The sequence below is a fragment of the Hypomesus nipponensis genome, chromosome 5, assembly GCF_054491055.1.
Source record: "Hypomesus nipponensis isolate SF chromosome 5, ASM5449105v1, whole genome shotgun sequence".
NCBI lineage: Eukaryota > Metazoa > Chordata > Actinopteri > Osmeriformes > Osmeridae > Hypomesus > Hypomesus nipponensis.
Window position 1 is genome coordinate 4,668,810 of NC_140365.1, and position 19,525 is coordinate 4,688,334.

The 19,525-nt window shown below is 43.1% G+C and overlaps 3 protein-coding genes and 1 long non-coding RNA gene across 5 annotated transcripts; all 4 read left to right on the forward strand.

Annotated features, from left to right (window-relative positions):
* The first annotated feature begins 4,932 nt into the window (after window positions 1-4,932).
* On the forward strand, window positions 4,933-6,702 carry LOC146287981 (proteasome subunit beta type-6-like). Its single transcript, XM_084698305.1, has 6 exons — window positions 4,933-5,087; window positions 5,343-5,410; window positions 5,512-5,643; window positions 5,853-5,982; window positions 6,074-6,218; window positions 6,421-6,702. The coding sequence occupies exons 1-6, from the start codon at window positions 4,995-4,997 to the stop codon at window positions 6,546-6,548; spliced, it is 696 nt and encodes a 231-aa protein (XP_084554431.1). The 5' UTR covers window positions 4,933-4,994; the 3' UTR covers window positions 6,549-6,702.
* Window positions 6,703-7,108: 406 nt separating this feature from the next.
* Window positions 7,109-9,463, forward strand: LOC146287982 (uncharacterized). Its single transcript, XM_084698301.1, has 6 exons — window positions 7,109-7,407; window positions 7,530-7,643; window positions 7,785-7,863; window positions 8,107-8,327; window positions 8,763-8,943; window positions 9,122-9,463. The coding sequence occupies exons 1-6, from the start codon at window positions 7,301-7,303 to the stop codon at window positions 9,287-9,289; spliced, it is 870 nt and encodes a 289-aa protein (XP_084554427.1). The 5' UTR covers window positions 7,109-7,300; the 3' UTR covers window positions 9,290-9,463.
* A 535-nt stretch (window positions 9,464-9,998) lies between these two features.
* Window positions 9,999-12,254, forward strand: tnfsf13 (TNF superfamily member 13). 2 transcript variants are annotated; one of them, XM_084698302.1, is made up of 7 exons: window positions 9,999-10,287; window positions 10,525-10,624; window positions 10,708-10,758; window positions 10,850-10,974; window positions 11,057-11,195; window positions 11,295-11,396; window positions 11,865-12,254. In XM_084698302.1, the coding sequence occupies exons 1-7, from the start codon at window positions 10,084-10,086 to the stop codon at window positions 11,918-11,920; spliced, it is 777 nt and encodes a 258-aa protein (XP_084554428.1). In that variant the 5' UTR covers window positions 9,999-10,083; the 3' UTR covers window positions 11,921-12,254. The 2 variants fall into 2 exon arrangements, with proteins under 2 accessions (XP_084554428.1, XP_084554430.1); XM_084698304.1 differs by having other exon boundaries at window positions 11,295-12,254.
* A 379-nt stretch (window positions 12,255-12,633) lies between these two features.
* On the forward strand, window positions 12,634-13,509 carry LOC146287984 (uncharacterized). Its single transcript, XR_014755241.1, has 2 exons — window positions 12,634-13,104; window positions 13,190-13,509. It is a non-coding gene; the product is annotated as an uncharacterized LOC146287984 (long non-coding RNA).
* Window positions 13,510-19,525: the final 6,016 nt, after the last annotated feature.

The following is a 19,525-nucleotide window of genomic DNA, read 5'->3' on the forward strand; positions in this document are numbered from 1 at the left end:
CATACTAAGCCTACTAATGTCAAATCGGGAGCAGTCCATCCATAGGTATGGCAAGCAATGCTTTATCCACATTTGATATTGTATCATGAACAATAACTCACAATTGACATGTGCTGACTACAAAATGGTTCCAAATGTCAATGGGTGCAGGTGCACGGACACAGGTGTGAACCAATCACAGGTTACCTCGGATGCACAAGCCAATCAGTGAGCATTTGTGCGAGTGTGGAATCAGACACTACAGAGAGAGAGAATGTTCAGGAGGATCCTGAGGATTGATTTGATCCTTGAGGTTTTAGTCGACTAAAATATTGAGTACAATGTGAATGGATTGGACCAGAAATTGGCTTTCGTAAGAGACTTATTGGACACACATCTTCATTTGAGCTGGCTCTGTCAAACCCACTTAAGACAGGGGGCACAGCTGGCCGAATTTCAGCACCATGGTCAGATCCCCTCTAGCTGTACGTACCGAAATACTCACAATAGCTCACAGCTCTGATCGTAAGAATAATGCCCTTATTTGCTAAGACCTTCACCCTCTGTTCGTAATAGCAAGCACCGTAACCATAACCTTTGACCCCAACCTTAACCTTAAGACAAACTTCCATAAAAGGTCATAAAGGAATAGTGGGATGTTAGTCATGAAATAATAAAGATGGATGACTGTCAAGGGATGTAACATTTGACATCTTGTGAACACTGACCCGGTCAGTCACACTTAAGAAATAAACAAGGGCTTTTCTTTCGCTGCGCTACAATCACAACAATGCGATAGACCATTTGTGATTCTCTGTCAAGGAATGTTGTAATGCTGGACATTGTGTGGATCTCTAGTGGGGGAACAGGGGAACTGCAAGGTGTCTCTTATAGGAAACAGAACATCTGTCATTGTCACTGGTGAAATATGTCTCATAAAACACGTCAGCACCCTGGAACATTCCCCTCCATCCTCTCCTGAGAGTAAAATAAATATACAAGTATGATTGGACAGTGAAAAGGACTACCGTTACTTTGTTGTCGTAGCTGCGGTTCAAACAGCAGTTTGAGAGTGGATGGTTCACCAGATGGTTTGGTGATGAGGGCAGTCTGTGTCTCCCTCATTCTCTCCCAAATCCAGACATTTGATTTATCTCAACCCATAACCTACTCCCCCTCTCTCTTGAAGCCTATAATCCAATCTTCTCCTTGTTTTTCTCAATTTATTCCATTGTATTCAAACTCCATGCACACCATTTTTGGATAGAAAAAACTGATGGAATAAATTGAAGGTTTTGTGAAAGAACACATTTGAATAGGATATCTTTGGCACATGACCACATGAAATAAGCAATCAATAAATCAACACAGAGAATGAGAATGTGTGGTCTCTCTCCCTATCACCTCCTCTCTCTCTCTCTTTCTTCCACTCGTTATCTCTCCCTCTCACCTGTACACCATGGCGGTTCGCTCAGCCTCACAGTCAGTCAGGGAGAGACCACACTCTCTGAGGTACAGCTCCAGTCTGCGCCGCTCCATCAGCTGATGGGCTGCTTCCAGAATCTGGCTGGCCAGGTCCTGTGATTCGTTCCTCTGAGCCTGAGTCCTACCTCCTCGGTCTCCAGCCTTGGAAACTGTGACCCCAGCAGCCTTAGGCTTCTTGCTGATGCCATACAGGTCCTCCACTGAGAACTTGCCTCCCTTGCCCCCACCGCGACCTCCAAACATAATGGTTGAGTCTGTTTACCAGTGTGAAATTGGAAGAGAGGTCCTTAACTTACACTTCTTGCCTCAATTTTTCTTACTGCATTGTTGTAAAAAAATAAAAAGTATAAAACAAACGTATGCAAATCAAGGTATAAATAAGGATGCTTCTAGCACCATCCAGTATTGCTCTCTCCACTCTCCACAGGTCAAGATATTCACGTTATATATATTCACGTTTGAGAGTAAAAAAATAAAGAACTGAAAAATATATCTAGTCCCTCTGATTCAAAACACCTGTAAAACATCAACAAGTTCTAATTGCTCTTTTCTGAAGTCCTAATCCAGAATCAACCTATATCGAAACTCTAAAGTGACACACACTTCATCCAGTCACAGTAAAAAGAAGAGAGATGGATTGAAGCACATGCTAGTTTTGCTGAAGATGAGAGACAGCAATCTGCATCCCCTCTTTATCTCTCTCTCAGACGAGGGATAGAGGGGGATTTGTGTTGCAGCCCTACCAGCTTACATCTGCCCAGATTAACAGAAGGCCCGGATGAAGGAAAAATAAGAGAGGAATGGAGGACTGTAGAAGTTAGCCCCTTTAACCCTTGTGTTCTCCTCGGGTCATTCTGACCCATCAGTCATTGTGACCCACCTTCGGTTACGACAACTTTACCGCATACAGAAACAAAGTGAAGCATTTTCTCTTAACCGTTGGGCTGTCTCAGACCCCCCACATTGCGAAGGTTAAAAGAAAATTATTTTTATTTGCTTTTGTATCGGGTAAAATTGGGTAAACACAACAATGGTTCGTTATGAACCTTTTGGTCATGTGACCCAAAGGCAGCACAAGGGTTAAATACATTTCATCATCGTCACTGTGCGATCAACAATGGATAACCATCGTAGATTTGGATCTAATGTGTCTATACTCAGACACTGATATGATAAATAGATCACTTGATCTAAAGATCAATTCAGGCAGTCCTCCTCATGAAAGACAGAGACATTTTAACCATTGGGTGCCGGAGTGAGATAGACATGCAGCCTCAGTATGCCTCATTAACGGGCCAACTGACAATGTTGTTGGCCTGGGCTGGGCTGATGTTTGGGCAACAAGACAAGCTTCTCTTTTCACACTGTCCTTTGCCACTTTACAACACACCTCTCTACTATGGGAGAATTCAACACATGGATGCTGTCACACCATCTCACCATAATATGATATTATGTACCTGTGTAATCAATCCTTCTATAAGTGACCCTAAACATGGATTGATGAGAGAGAAAGATGAAGATATACAGCACTGAAAACACTCAAAACTGTATGGTGCTTGGAACTCATAAAATGGTGATGTCAAGAAATTGCTGATATCAATCAGAAAATCGTAAACTGAACATTTATCATTCTGCATTTGGCTCTATCCACTGAGTCGATAAAAAGCAGACATGTTCATCCTGTTGTACAAGAAACAATATTGTAAATGTTGCATAATCAAAGATGATAACAATGGGGATGTCACAGAAAAACCCTCAACAGCACTGAAATGTTTTTGCTACACATTGAGACCTATTTGATAACAGCTGGTGACACAGACTTTCTGACAGAATAAGTGAATGAATGAACAGGCGTGCAATACAGTACAATCCTGCATGTCTGTAAATCTCATTGACTGCTCAAGTATCCATTCAGTTGTCTGAGTGGTTTTAAGGGTAGGTCTATTCTCATCTGTTTTCCCCTTAGTACATCTGGTTGCCTTGCTGCTATGGTTGCAGTATGGGCTATTTCCATACCCTACGGACCCTGGACGGCACTGGCATTAAGGAAAGGCGATGATCTGGGATTAAGATGCTATAAGCGCTCTTTTGATTGACTGAGATCACACTGGCAGCTGGATGAGCTTAATCTCTCCCGTCCCATCGTAAAGGACAGACTCCGGGGGCTCTCTAATGGCCTGTCACCTGTGAGCTGAGTACAAACACGACAAAATCACATATAAGTGACTGTCTCTGTATGCAGAAATATATAGACAGGATGAATATCCTTATATTAATGGATACTATGGTTGACATTTATTTCCAAATCAAAACATTCTTGTGATGTTTTGAAGGACAGTCTTCAAAATCAAGGTAAGTATGTAGTAAATGATTCTACCGTGAGCTGTATAGTGAAGTGTGTTTTACAATCTTATTTCCTCTGGTACCGTACAGTGTAGCTTCACTGCCTCCAGGCAGTGCAGTGGAGGAGGTCAGAGCACAGTGACATTTTCACTAACAGTATAATATTGTGTGTATGTGTGTGTGTGTGTGTCTGCGCTTGTTTTAATGTCACATCATTATCTAAGCTTGAGAAGTACTAGATTATAAGCAATCTGTTGCATAACTGTGTAAAGATGTTGGAATTTGCCCCAATAATCCCTTGCATTAACAGCTTGTGTCTGAAGCCTACATTTAAGCAAAATACAAACAAATACACTGACATGATATTTTGTGACAGGGTGGACCTGGATTGAGTAGAAGGAATATAACAGCCAATAGAGAGCGTTGAGCAAGCTCAACACCATCGCATCTCTGGGTTGCCTGAGGCAGTCCTTCTCTGACTTACATCTTAAAAATACATCACTGAAGCCATGGGAAACACAGCCCTATCTGGTGTTGATCGCAAGGGCACCTGCATTGTAATGTGACTGGGTGTAACTAAACAATGTTTTAGCATTATTGTCTTCACACAAACATCCGTTCACAGACAGTCTTGGGTGGATTTTCTCCTTGTGGTAGATAAAATGTTTAACATTGAAGATAACAGGTTAAATTGAATTTCAACACCTCAACACTGTGGAATACGATGAGAAGCCATGAGGGGAAAAAACGTGAGACTTTGCAGCTGATCTGGCCTAATGTACAACATAGTACTCTCCCCTACTGCTAATGCACTGTTGCAGAGCTCTCCCTCGTGAATCACATTACATGTTTTAACCACCAAGCCTACCAATATCAATGGCCGTAGGGTCAAAGGAAAGTACAAATCCATCCACAGTGAGGACTTCAGTGTTTTACGAATGTTATCGTCTTTTACATAAGCTTTTGAACGTAAACAGCATTATTGTTATTTTTTATATAGGTTTTGGTTCGTTTATGTTGTGTCGGTAGGTCAAATATACATTCTAAAGATGCTTCTGTTCTCCTGTAGCATAAAGGGAAACAATTTGTTATCCACATACTCCAGTAAGTGGCAGTAGCGAGCATAAAGTTGAGTATAACGTTGGCTTTACACGCCATCAAAGAAGAACTTACTTACCACAAAGATGGCTGCATGTATATCTGCTAACCTGTCCGATAATTCTTTCAGTACCAATGATTTGGTACCGGAATGGACTCGAGAAGAAGTCAGCACTGGGGTGAGAGAAATGGGAACGGAACGTTATTTTGCTTCTTTTGCTATGTTTTTTGTTTGCAAGCGCTACCACATCAGTTGATTGTCCCCCTGCCGTGTTAGCTTGCTAGCTAGCGTCAAAGATGATGCGGCAAATAAACCTTAGCCACCGAACTAACAGCTAGCTGGTTATTCTTATCGAATGTTTGCTTTACAACACTGTTTACTAAAATAGATAATCGATAATTGAAGAAATGTAACAGGTTTCATCCACTTGCAGACAACTATAATGGCTGTGGAGTTTGATGGAGGGGTTGTAATGGGAGCAGACTCCAGGACAACAACGGGGTATGTTTCTGTGCGTGCAGAACTTGTTTGGTTAACGTCACAACAACAACAACCGTTCAGCAACTGTATTGAAACACATCTGTATTCACACTTTTGCGCAGGGCTTACATTGCCAACCGTGTTACTGACAAGTTGACCCCCATACACGACCGCATTTTCTGCTGCCGTTCGGGGTCTGCGGCGGACACACAGGCAGTGGCAGATGCTGTCACTTATCAGCTGGGCTTTCACAGGTAAGACCCATAGAACTCAACAAAACACCCCTGCAGTAAAATGATCACTTCAGACCCTAGCTATGTAGATAGTTTTACAGTGTGCTTCCGAGTTCACCATTGCTCAAGATAAGAGTTGTAGCACTTTTTAATCCCCAGATGGATATTGCACTGTTAAAGTAGCAGAGGTAGCCTAACAATTAATTTGCCCCTTTCTTTGCTTGCTGCAGTATTGAACTGGATGAGGCTCCTCTGGTTCAGACTGCAGCTAACCTGTTCAAACAGATGTGCTACAGATACAGAGAGGAGCTGATGGCTGGCATCATTGTTGCCGGCTGGGACAAAAGAAGGGGTGGACAGGTGGGTGCAAAGCTCTGGAGCAGAACCTCTGTCCCTTCCACACCTGGCTGGAAGTATAAAAGTGACCCACCAATCCCTCCTCTCCCCCCAGGTGTACACAGTCCCCATGGGAGGGATGCTGGTGAGGCAGCCAGTGTCGGTTGGCGGGTCTGGAAGCTCCTACATATATGGCTTCATGGACTCTAACTACAAGACAGGGATGACCAAGGAGGAGTGTCTTCACTTCACTACGCAGGGTGAGTAGCAGTTAGGATATGGTTCTTACAGTTCCAATCCGCTAAGATTAACATAAATGCACAGTAGGGTTGTGTTTGTTGATCCATTTGATGGGGTAAATTATAATCTCTTACACATACCATGTATATGCTTACCTCAAAATACATTACATAAATACATCCTTTTATTTTTTTTAATATTTAATTTCTCATATTTCTGCAGCTCTTGCGCTAGCCATGGAGCGAGACGGATCCAGCGGAGGAGTGGCCCGTTTAGCCGCCATCACAGAGGAAGGTGTAGAAAGACGTGTGGTTCTGGGAAACCAGTTGCCCAAATTCTTCAATGCCTAAAGGCAGATACGTTTCCCAAGAAGACAAGGAGTTACTCCGTCCTCGTTAAGCCCTAAATTTAGTTATACGTATAATCAGAAGCCATGCATCTGTGTTTTTCACCACTTTTGTTTTGTTAAATTAGATTTGTTGTGTAATAAATAACGGTCTTGGATTTATTGGTGTCATTTTTATATTTTGAACCAGCTGACACTACAAACAAGCACACATTCCCAATACATGTGACATGTAACTTTTGTGAGCAGATAGTGAATAGAGCTGCGAGTTGCAGCTATGACTGCTAATGTGGATGATGTGGAGTAATGATGGCAAACTCACCGGCATGGAGCATACAAGTGACTCATGATGGAACGAACTGCTGTTCAGCGTGGCCTACGCACAGTTGTAGCCCACGGCAGAAATGAGTAAATGCTAGTTAAAATTCGTACCTGCGGAATGTGCATCCAGTTTGTTACGTCTAAACGTGCTTGCACGACCCATTTAATCGGAGTTAGGGACATTCAGTCTTGTATGAGTAGACATGAGTACAACAGGTCACTTGCACGTCGCTTGATTGCGTCATAGACGTCGCTCGTGCTACTGCTGGCCTTCTTGGCGGGTATCATCGTCAGACATAACCTTAATTTATTGACATCGTTATTTAGCTAGCTAATGGGAAAATAACATTTAAATCCTGTGACATTAATAATAAGCGCGTGTTTTATTGTATAGACCCATTTAAATGTTGTAAAAACGATTACTATATATCAGCGATGTGGCATTTGGAAGAAAACCAAAGATACCGTCAAGACGAACAAAACCCTCAACTAATAGATCATTCAGAGGTGATACATGGTGATCAATTCCTTACATTTGCCAAGTGAGTAAACTGAAGATAAAATAGCTTAGCATATGAAAGCAGAAATACTGTGTCGTTATGTCATGCAAAGTTAACGCAAGTGAGCACAGTGTGGTTTTACAAGGTCCCTTATATCCTCTCAGGAAGTCAAGGGTTGTGCAGCGTCAGCGTGAAACTGACCACCCTCTGCTTCCACCAATTTACAATCCGGAAAACAGAGAAGATGTTTGGCAAAGGACATTTGGCTATCAGTCAAGGTGTCCACTCCCCACTAAGCACTCAATTGCCATTGAATGCTTGTCATTTCTCCATGTTTGTCAGTAATCAGTAGGCTATTTGGAATGTGACAACATGGGTCTATTTTTATACACATTGAGAGTTATGTGCTGTGTGTTTAGTGAAGATGGGGAGTCCATTGAACACACACCCTACAGTACTTATCAGATACAGAGGTTATCCAGTAAACCTGAAGCCCAGGTGAGTTTCCAACCGACAAGCTAAATGGAAATGATGTGAAAAGGAACATGACTGCACCCTATGGGCATGATTGGAGTGATCTTAGTTATAATTTTGTCTTACGGTGTATGCTGTAGTATATGTCTGTGTTTAATGCTGTTCCACATATACCCTTATAAAAGATGATAAAGTTATCTATCATCTACTACCTTCAATTGCAGCTTAATTGCACCACTTTCAAAGATATATATTCTATATGCATAGGTCGGTATGGCCATTGCGGAAAGGCCTCCAGCTGCACAGTCAGGTAAAAGACAAAGACTGCTGCATTCTGGGAAGTTACCCTCCCCGGCCGAGCTGATGGGCCGAAGGAAGAGAGGCAAGACAGCCGGGGCGTTGCCAGGGAGACACGTCACGCTGCCCAGAGAGGCAGCTGTGATGCAGCACATCGGTGATCTGCATAGGAAACAGGGCTCCATCGACCGGTAAGACCTCCAGGCAGTTTGTAAAATAAACACTTTCGCAGGATGTGTTGTGATGATGGCTTGTTGTTATCACAACACGGAACTGTTTGCACACATGCATGCTGTGTGGGAGTCTGATGGCTGAGCGGTGAGGGAGTCGGTCTTGTAATCAGAAGGTTGCCTCGGGGGGAATGTCCCTGTACTTACTGTAAGTCGCTCTGGATAAGAGCGTCTGCTAAATGAGTAAATGTAATGTACAACACAGGTCAGAGAAGGAGAATAACAGTTTTGCCAGGTTGGCACTTATGAATACATTTATTGGACATATACTGTATGAGGGGGAGCCAGTAAAGAGAAGACACACTCATGTTATGACTGTTATTATCATAACATTGCATCATACCGTACTTACAATGACAAGACAATAAAAGATAACCTAAACGATCCCAAACCTAGGTTGAAGAGAGAGAGGTGGTGGGGTAAGGCAGGACTGCCGAGCCATGCAGAGGGGCCAGAGGACAGTGACAGTCCCAGAGCAGAGGCCCCCCAGGGACCCACCATGAGCTTCAGTGAAGACCAGATAGAGGACGGAGCAATTGTCTCAGTCATTCCACAGCATACTACTTTTAGACCGGAGGTATACAAACAAAAAACAAAAACATTCAACCTTAACATTGAGATGTGTGTTTTTGTTTCTCTCAAACGACCGCTAGTTCAAAAAGGATGAAGACAGGCTTGAGTTTTAGCTGGTCACAGGTTTGGAGGTTGTAAAGGAAAAGTTTTCACATCACATTTAATATTGTCTGTGCATACAGAGTCTGTTTGGGGGATTTGAGGAGGCATCACACCTGGCCCCTGGGGGGAATCCAATGATGTCGTTCGTCCTGGCAACCGCTGACAGACAAGCTAAGGGAGCATGGCAAAGCCCTCGACTGTCTCATCCAGAATTCTGGGGCATTGAGCACCACGCAGAAGAAGAATAGTTCAGTTCTGTATTTAGAATTGTATCAGTTTGGGGTTGGGCTTTGTTGATCTGCAGTGTTAGATAAAGGATGAATTTTTATTTGTGTGAGTATTCACGTTAAGATGTCCATAGGATATGCAGTAATCCATTCTCTTAAACGTTCGAACCAATAAAGATAAGAAGGTAAATATTTTTTGTTTGTGCTTTAATGTGAAGAAGAACATAAGCCTGTTTGGTATTTGACAGGAGTTGCTAAGGGCTTGAACTTGTTCCTGGTATGACTGACAGTCTTCCCAACCCCTTCGGATGACTTTGTTCCCTCAAGACATGGCTGTGCTGTCTTTGAGGTAGTGAAGTGTGATACTGATCCCTGCAGCTGTTGACAGAGTTCTTCACTTAAGTCCTTTGACCTTGTGCCGTCTGAATCAAACTGTCATTTTGCTGTCCAATGTGTATTTGGGTCCAGAAAAATAGTGGAAATAATTTGTACCAAAATCTTTTCACAGAGTATGTTCATAATCGGAATAATGATTTTTAATATGCAAAACTATTTTCATTCTCTTAACTCTTTATCATCATTTGAAACAATGTAGCTGATTAATTAAAATGCTTTATTTCAACAAACATGGCAAAAGGGCACCATTTTTCAGTGTCTTTGTTCAGTCTAAAACCTTGGGACAAGAATTTGCAACTTCCTGCTAAAACAACTGACTCATAATTTCCCAGAAACGATTAGGAAACATTATAAAATAGCCCTCCCCTCCTTGATGACAGTCAGAAAACGAAAGTTAACGAGTTGAAACATCCTAATCCATGATGGTAAACAGTAAGCCCATCATTCATTTCCAGGGCTCATGCCTGTTGAGTGTCGCCTCTCTTGCTTCGGCCTGCATCTGCCTTTGCCTGATGACTCTTCAGTCCACCAGGCTCAGTCATCTTCAGATCGAACTGGGGGAACTGCGTCAATGGACCGGCCTCGGATGCAAAGAGACAGATGATGCCATCTCGCGCTGCAAGGTAGGTGAGTAATAAAAATATGCGTGACAAAAATGTTATTTACTTAATACAAGTACAATTCTTCATTCTCGACTGCTAACATGTCTAATGCACACTTAAGCCTGATTCTCAAATGGCATTTTATTAGTTCACCATCGGTTGGAGATTTCGTATGAATTACACAAATTTGACATAAAATTACATGTTTACAATTTGTACGAGTTTCACTTCCGATGTCACCTCTGGCGTGTGATACAGATGTCTAACTCTCACAGAGGTTATCAGTGGGACCCAATAGTCAACGGCAGAGAAAAAAGGGATGTTGCCAGGTCTGGTCAACGACGACAACGCTGTGCGGGTCAGTCTCGTTCTCTCTTCCATTTCCCACTTTCTTTCTCTTTCTGTTAGACACACATTAAACTTAACATCCCTCCTTTTTAGCTGGGAGGGTTGCTGTTCTCCATCTTCAACCACTCTCCTTGCACTCATATGGTGAGTAAATCCTTTCTTGAACTTCGCACACTTATCAACTGTGTGATGCTTTATTATTCTCGATTACTCTAAACCAAGCCTATTCTCACAGATGAAGATGATTATACACTGATCAAATGGGCTGTTGGGAAAAGTCTGGGGAATGGACTGCAAGTAGGCCTATCTGGAGAAACGGTCACTATAGTAACAGAGGGGTCATACTTTATCTACAGTCAGGTATGTGTTCAGGTATCATCTTCACTGTAATCCTTTCTCTGGGAGCATTGCATTGTGAGACCTGCTGTTATGCTGTGTCCAGGTTCTGTATAAGGACACCACATGGACCATGGGACATGTGATTAAAAAGCGAATACATGGAACAGTGACCAGCTTGATGAAGTGCATACAAAGCATGCCTAACAACATCACATTGGCTCAAAACACCTGCTACACTGCTGGTGAATATGACTGCAAGCTAAAATCACACAAATAGTCTATGGGATGGTGAACGTTAGTGACAGCACCAGTGACATGTCTGATGTCCCCCCCCCCCCCAGGTGTCCATTACCTCGAGCCAGGATCAACATTGGAGGTCTCTGTTCCCCGTAAATCTGCTGGTCTCGTCCTCAAGGCTCATGCCACCTTTCTCGGCATGTTCAGTATGTGACGTGTTTGTCTCAGTTTCCTTAACATACACTTCGATGTTGCATGCATGGATATATTGTATTTATATATACAGTAACCCCGCTGTTGAATTAACGTGCATTATTATTTGGGAAGAATGACGTTCGATGAAATAGTGACCTCTTGTGACCGGAGGAGTAACTTTGCTAGAGGCGATGTAAAGCCAAGTGTTGTAAAAGTGTTCAATCGTGTTATTCGATCGGTAGTTAATTAGGCTACGTCTTTTCTGCTGGTATATTTGTCTAATTTAGTTTGTCGTCTTCGATTCGATTTTGTTCCAAGTAGGCTAATGCTATTTACTAGGATTTGGGGTAATAACGGATGACTTAAATGTAAAACATTTTTTTATCTGTAAATGTAACAAAAAGTGTTTACATTTGTTGGCTGTCTTAACTAGCCTAATATTTTACCAATCAATGAGATTTATTCTTGTGCCCTCTAAGGACGGGGCCGGAAGTGCGTCTACCTGCCTAGGTACAATTGTTACGATGACCAGTAGATGTCACTGTGACCACAAGATTCACATCGTGACGTCAATGTGGTGTCAATACATGCTTCATTTTAATCATTATACTATTACTGGTTATTCATTGTATTGATACTATTGTTGCTATTATCCCCCTTCTTGATGTTTTGTACAATTGTACATAAATAGGCAAATAAGCCGAGATTGAAATTCTTATAATGAAGCCATGCCTCAGTTGAATTTTCTCATTCTATTCTAATTTTAGTTTGAATAATTATCATCCTTGTTGTTATTCATATTATTCATCTTGATTAATCTAGCCAAAAACAACCAAAGTACATGACAGAAGAACACAAGTTGGCTAATGTTTCATGTTAATACATAAATCACACAGCTGCCAAAACTACATTGTTCAGTCACTTTATGTAGGTGAGGAAGTTAGAAAGGTTGAAAATGGAAAGTGTCCTCTTCCTCTCCCGTGGTCATAGCAGAGCTCTGTAACCTTTATTGTGTTGAAGGGTCAGCTTTGCGCTTGGACACTTAATAACAATCAGCTTCAAGGGCGGAGTAGGAAACTGCCCTCGCACCAAGTTTCCATAAACAGACCTGACCAGGCCACCGCTTAGAGCAATGTTACCGTGTTCTGATTCAAGCAACAGACATCCCTAACAAACGAGGGTTCATAAGATAAAACGAGAACAGGATAAGTATGATGACAATAGAAGGCAGGGGGTGGGGGTGTAAAAGGAGAATACAGTAAGGAGGAGATGGTCATACTGACACATTTTTTTTTGATGGTCTACTATTTCCATGGTTTCCAGGCAGAGCAATCACCCTGACCTAGATAGTGTTCAAAGGCAGAGATATGCTCTGCAGATAGCTCCCTCTGGCCAGCTTCTCTCAGCCTGGTCTTATCACCAGGTATGTGCTTGAGCTGCAGCACAACATGCAATCTTTGGTGAAGTCTTACCGGCACATACATTAACACACACAAACGCAGATACACGTACATGTCACAATACAAACAAGAATAATCGTTACAATGCTTCCTCCCAACCAGTGACTGCCAGGATGAAAACCAGAGGTATGATGTGCCGTTAAACTACGTTGCCACCTCTAGAGGGCGCTGTGAGCCCGTCTGAGGGTGTCTGGTGCCATGAAGCTCCTTGGCGTTACAGTCAAATGTCAAACAGAAATGGAGTGTTACTCTTTTTTTTGTAAGTATCAAAGTTAACGTTTGTTAAAATCCAAACAGTTTGTTCATAAGGCCATACACAAGAATGCTTTGTCGTTGAATAATAGAGGGATTTCAAGAGGATCTCGAATCGACACCACAGATGGGATTCTATCTAAATGTTTATTTGCAAAAGCGGAGGGAATTCTCTTTTATTGCTGCAGTGTTGTTGTGACATGACACACAACCACTCAGAGACTATTTAGATTCATCGAAGGCCCATAATCCCCCTCCCTTCTCCTCCCAGTGTGGCTGGTTCCTTCTGGAACAGCCTCTGAGGCTCCCTGTTGCCTGGGGGGCTAGTTGAGCTGCTCTTGGGGGGATGGCAGGAAGACAGCCTAATCCTAGAGGAAAAGGAATGAGGCTGTGAAATAAAATCTCTCTCATACCTATGAGATTAGACTGAAGTCATTTTTTTTTTTTTTGTCTCATTCAGAACGTCATTTTGGTCTATTTATTGATTAGCCCCAAGCGCTGGTGCTATGTTTTAGTACGAGAAAGAGGAAAAAAAAATGGAGAGAAGGAGGAAAAAGTGCAAGAGAGAAAAAGAGAAATCGAGAGACTGCTTGCGCATTGTGTAGGAGCAATTGTTATGGTCACTACAGATTTGTTGATTTATGGCCTTGGCCACAGCAGTGGTGGTGTTGTTTGTCCTCCTCTCCCTGCTTCTCTGCTGCCTTCATCTCCGGAGGATGTGGTCCAGGCAGAGGAGCACTAACACTCTCCCTGACCACAGGCCACAACCTTAACCCTCCGGTCAGCAGACTTAGCGTCTGTCCTCCATCTCTCCTTATCTGTGTGTACTTTCCAGTCAACCTTTATTACATCAGCCCAGAAGCACAGACATTGACTTCAGTCAGTCTGAGTACTGAGCCCCAGTACTCACGGACGTCTCTACGACCATTGAAAGGAAGTCTGACGGAGAGATCCATCTGTTTACAGCCCTCAAAGATTCCCATCACATTCTGAGAGAAGAGCACTAGACACAGATCGCCAGTGGGCAGTTGGCTTTAACGGAGGATTCAATTTATAATTGATCGGCCCTAATGAGAGAGCAGGTCTTTTGTTGAGAGGCTGCTAATTATGCACGTTAATTAGCAAGTCAGTGTTTGCCTCAGTCATTTTACATTTTAAACACGAACAAAAACTAAACCCATAGCCTATATACAGTACAGAGCCATCCAATACATGGATGGATATACAGACTCACTTGAAACGTCCTCACCTCAGCGCTGCTGCTACACCGTGGAATTAATTGAATAGCTTTTTGGAATCCAAGTTGTTTCCAATGGTTAAAAGTTGGTACATGAGCTTTAGTGTCTGGCAAATGTCTGTGCCAAGGTCGTCACGGGCAACCGGTCTGTACATTTTGATTGACACAGTCGCTCACTCGGAAACCATTTTCCATTTCAGCAACAAAATGTCTGAGCAGGAAACATATTGAAACATTTACTGTTCAAAGGAAAGAGATGGAGCAAGAAGTGATCAAATGCACTGTACGCAAAGAGTTAGAAAGTTGTGCAAGGCTCAGGGTACAGGGAGTTTAGCGGCACACTGTGTTGAGTGCCAAGCTGTACAATGAGACAGGACTGTAACCACTGCTCACAAACTGTACATAGCCACACTTCAAGTTGGCACGAAACAAAAGATCATGTTGTTTCAAACTCAAACCACTGATAACCTTGTCTTGTACACAGCTGTAGTAAGCACCACTCTAGCAGGTGGGAGCCGCTGGTCATTAAACCCAATTTAAAAGACAAGTTCTGTTGAGAGGATTTTTCTTCTGTTAGTGAGAGAGGAGGAGGGTTACAAAACTGATGGCGTGCAATTAGTCGGTGGAGATACAGTGCACTGTATCTCCACCATCCATAGAGATACATCTGTAACGCTACATTATTGTTCTTGCTCATCTAAACTTCTGGAGGCTAACTTCCTTTATCTAGGGAGGACTACTCTTTGGACCAGATGGACAGCAGCAAACCCACAGATCATCACGAAACGTTGGTTTCCCAAACCATAACACCATTTAAAACGCTTCTCTATACTTTTCCTGTCATCTTCAAGTGACCAGGTCCATAAACACACTTATATTTAGCCGTAGACATATGCGGTTCTGTCCAGTTGTGTGACCATGGTGCGCGTTGACCTGGACAAAAGAACACATGCATTCTCCTTTCAACCCAGCCGAAAAATCGACCTCAGAAAGGCTGTGATATCTTTGGCTAGTCACTTAAGACAAACAAGGACTGGCACGACCAACATGCCATGTTTTATATGTGTTCTTTGTCTTTTGTCAGTAGTGTGTGGACAATAAATCACCAGCTTAAAGACAGCAGTTCCTCGGAAAGGATCCTTTGGGAGCTTTTGATATTAATGCATGCACACACACTCATACACACACAAGGGTGAACACCTGTATAGAATTATACACAGACCTCCTCTGTCATTACACGGCAGTTAGTTACCCCAGGGGGAGGTGTGTGTGCATATGAGTGGCGGGAGGTCTATAATCGATGCTTACATCCGCAACGAGAAGCTGGAAGGTGAAAAGAGAGGAATTATTACTTGAGGTCTGAGTTCTTAAGTGTGCCTCAACCAGCGTGAATGACAGGGAAATATTTGTGCAGGTAAAACATGAAAAAGTGTTTTAGAGGACAACATAAAGGCACTCTGCACATTAAGAGTAATATTGACCTTCAATATTGCAACCATTTCAGACCGCAAAACTAAAAAAGCTTGAAACATGTCAATTTCGAAAGAGCGTGAGGTGGTTGGAAATCTGTCGGATGTGAGATTCAGTTTGTAGACAAAAATGGCTGTTTGATCGAGCATTGAAGATGTCAAGTCATTTTGTGATCTGCACTGTAAATAAAGCATAACATACTTAAGGAAAACATTTTTAGTGACGTGAAATGCCCCCACCCTACCCCCCACAACCTTAAAATACACACAGAAACACACGCACACACACCCTAAGGGAACTGAACTGAATGAAGTAACAGGCTCAATTAGATAAATGAACACAAAGTTATTACAGTCAGTTATGGTAGTCATTAAAACAGTCTTTAGGGGTAATGTTGGGAGAAGGCTGTGGTCGAACTGGACTGTGTCTGGGAATGTGGAAGACGCAGAGGCAAAAAGTGCAGATAATTGGTAGAATAATATTGTGACGGTATGTTTGATGGATGAGTCTCTAATTTTCAAAGTCACTAGGGAAATCAGTGCAGGAGAAAGTGAGAAATTCTTGTCAGCAGGACCACAGTGCTGAAGGTAGCCAAGTCAGGAACTTAATGTCACCCATAAAGCAGAAATAGATGCCAGCCTTAAACTCTGGTACCTCTGGGACACTGATAGATATTCAAGGAATGGAGGTTCTCCAGAACTCTGAAATGATAGCAACATCTAATGAAATATAGAGTAATAGCTTGAACCACAAACCCTTGCTATCATCTTATCTGTGTGTATGTGTGTGTGTTTGTGTGAGAGATAAAGAGAGGGAGTTTGTGTCTAAGATATTAGTTTGTATCCATGCTTGACCAAGGTAAGCAAAAAAGAGGAGAGAGGTGAGGAAACCTGATATAACAGCATTATGATGCACCAAAAATCCAGTGGTTTCAGTTCTTCAGACAGAGTAAGGCCCAAAATGTGTGTCGGTGTCCCTGCATGACAATGGCACTAATTAGGGATGCAGTTCTGCATTTGTGTGCTTCTCTGTGTGTGTGTGTGTGTGTATGTGTGTGTGCGGGAGGATTTGTAAGTTGAGTCGCAACTGAATTAAAATAAGTTATTAACCAGGCATCTGAATGAATGTACTTTAGGATTTAAGCAGCTCACATCAATCCAAGCCCATACGTTAGTCCAGTCATGTCTGTAGGAGAAAGATAAGTCTCAAAGTGAACTAAAACTCACCCTAAAATTGAGCTTTAATGTGCTCTCTCCAACATGCTGGTAACAGGCCTGTGACCAGCTTAGATTATTGAACTGTGTCGCTATGGGCCGCTGGCTTCCTTATACAGGCGCTGCATGTCTGCTACCAGCAGAGAGGGGGCCTGGGAAGGGGCTTCTGCTGGAGGTGAACGCAGGAAAACCTGCCTTTCATTACCAGAGAGAAAGAAGGACTCGGTTCAAGGAGAGGGTAGCTCTGTTCTCTGTTATGCATGCATTTCTCCAAAACCCTGTCGCCCGCCCCCCCCCCCAACCCCGCCCACCCCCCCTGCCCGCCAACACACACATACCCACAAGTCTTAAAATTACAGACTACAAAGTAAACATGTTTCATTGTCCATATGGAGTGAATAAGTTGTTGCTGTGCCGTGCCACCATTTTACTGAGCCCTCTACATGGTGACAACCTGCAGCCATTTTGTATCTGAACATCCACGGCTATACTCGGTCAACTCTGCCGCATAGACCCATACCGTAACTCACCAAAAAGCATGAAAACCACCGTTTGTGTTCAAACACATTAAAAGTAAACACCTTTCGTAGGACAAGACACACTATCATAGATATTTACTCTTTTTGGCAGCTCTTCATTACAGTGAGATAGATGAGGAACTAACTGGGCCAGTAGCTCAGACATGCTCCTCATACTGAGGGCTGTAATCTCTGCTAAGAATTCAGTGGTTCCTTAAACAACACACACGCATACACACGTACACACACGTACACACACACACAATCTCCAAAAACATGCCTATTGCCACCAGATGCCAGATAAATCAAAAGCATATGCTTTTGGCCTCCAGTTTCTAAGTATGCGTATGCTGAACAAAGATATGGGGGATTCAAAGAAAAACACACACACAAGCGCACACACTGCAGCGCCCTGCAGACCGTCACGATGGGAGTTCCCATAAACCATGCTGGCGGTTTGTGGAACAGGTCAGTAATGAGCGTGAGCGAGCATGTGTTTTCAGTCTAATGAGCGATTATGAGGGGCTGTAAATCATCCACATGGGCCTGAAGGAAGAGAGGGGGGGGGAAGGGGGGGGGGGCAGGGGGGGGGCGGGGGTGCAGGGGTATGACCCTGGGGGAGATCCCTCTCACTTAGGAATCAGACACTCTCTATGGGACTCCAGATCCTGTTTTCAACCTGCACAGATGATTGTGCTTACAGTAATATGCTGTATGAATAGTGCAGAGTTCTGCAGTCATTTTCCAGCCATGGAAAAAAGAATTACTATGTAGCCATTACTCAGTTGTGCTTTACGCAATCTCATAAAATTCTTCATTGTCACTGAAGTGACAGAGCCACTTAAGGATAAAATATATATGTTACGAGGAAGAATGAGGGGGACCAAGGCGCTTTAAACAGATGGAAGTGAACTAAAAGAGGATGGGGAGCACACCGGGACATAAGATGAAGTATTGCCCAGACAACACACACTGACAAAACAACAGGCCTCAGACAACCTGACAGGACACAGAGACACCGAGTATATTAGCAGAACAGGAACAGGGGTTTGGCTGAGGGGATTTATACTGGTAGAGGTTAGAGGTGAGGTGAGTCTGGGTTAAGATGGGAGATTAAGCTCAGGCCTGTGTGAGAGGTTAAGTGCGAGACTGACTGAGAAACGGCCACGGGTGGAGCTAGGTTCACAGGCATTCAAACACAAGCTTAAGAAAACACTCTGGAAAAACCTGAGGCTGAGATTTTAACACATCTTATCGCCATATCTCACAATGGCCGACGTGAAATGTCACAGCCTCAACTATTGTCCATCTCTGCGAGAAACAAAGTTGATTTGTGACAAAATGTTGTAACGTTTGGCATCCATTCCACAAAAAAAAAAAAAAAACTGCCACATTTTAAAAATTTCCAATTTGTCTCTAAGGCCATGTACAGGTTGGAGGGCAGAGTAGGATTTCTGTCAGACGAGGAGTGCAGAGTGGTGTGAAAGGTTGTTTTGAGCTCCGGCAGTCTGAGTGCAGCGTCCTGACGTGGAACTAAAAAGGTTGTAGAGGGGTTAAGTAACAGGGAAGAAATCCACTTGTCTGGTGGTCTAGTGGGAAAAACTCCAGGGCTACAGGATAAACGAGAGAAGACTTAAGACATGGCAGAGTTCTGAGGCTAGCTAAGGCAGATGGACACATCCTCTCGACAAGACACACTCACACAAATCAATCCCTAAAGTTATTGATTCTCACTTAGGGGCCTCTTTGAGTAACTCTATAGTTTTTTCCCCTCTTTCAATACTCCCCTTTCGATGAAGAACCCTGAGGGGCCTAAAAGCCTGGGGCTTGAGTTTCAGCACACTGGGGACAGGGAGGGAGGGAGTGTGGGCAGTAGGCGGGGTACTCCTCCCATTTCCTCATTAGAGATGGGACATGAGAGGGCTAGGGATAGCTGAGAGGGACAGCGGGAGAGATGGATGGTGTGAGTGTATGGACAGGGAGAAAGAT

Excerpts from the sequence above, each read along its gene's own strand:
- LOC146287982 (XM_084698301.1), top strand. The coding sequence starts at position 7,301 with ATGTGGCATTTGGAAGAAAACCAAAGATACCGTCAAGACGAACAAAAC. Across the intron at positions 7,408-7,529 it reads CAATTCCTTACATTTGCCAA|GAAGTCAAGGGTTGTGCAGC; the intron begins GTGAGTAAACTG and ends ATATCCTCTCAG. Across the intron at positions 8,328-8,762 it reads AAACAGGGCTCCATCGACCG|GTTGAAGAGAGAGAGGTGGT; the intron begins GTAAGACCTCCA and ends TCCCAAACCTAG.
- tnfsf13 (XM_084698302.1), top strand. The coding sequence starts at position 10,084 with ATGATGGTAAACAGTAAGCCCATCATTCATTTCCAGGGCTCATGCCTG. Across the intron at positions 10,288-10,524 it reads ATGCCATCTCGCGCTGCAAG|ATGTCTAACTCTCACAGAGG; the intron begins GTAGGTGAGTAA and ends CGTGTGATACAG. Across the intron at positions 10,625-10,707 it reads ACGACGACAACGCTGTGCGG|CTGGGAGGGTTGCTGTTCTC; the intron begins GTCAGTCTCGTT and ends CCTCCTTTTTAG.
- LOC146287981 (XM_084698305.1), top strand. The coding sequence starts at position 4,995 with ATGGCTGCATGTATATCTGCTAACCTGTCCGATAATTCTTTCAGTACC. Across the intron at positions 5,411-5,511 it reads GACTCCAGGACAACAACGGG|GGCTTACATTGCCAACCGTG; the intron begins GTATGTTTCTGT and ends ACTTTTGCGCAG. Across the intron at positions 5,644-5,852 it reads TATCAGCTGGGCTTTCACAG|TATTGAACTGGATGAGGCTC; the intron begins GTAAGACCCATA and ends TGCTTGCTGCAG.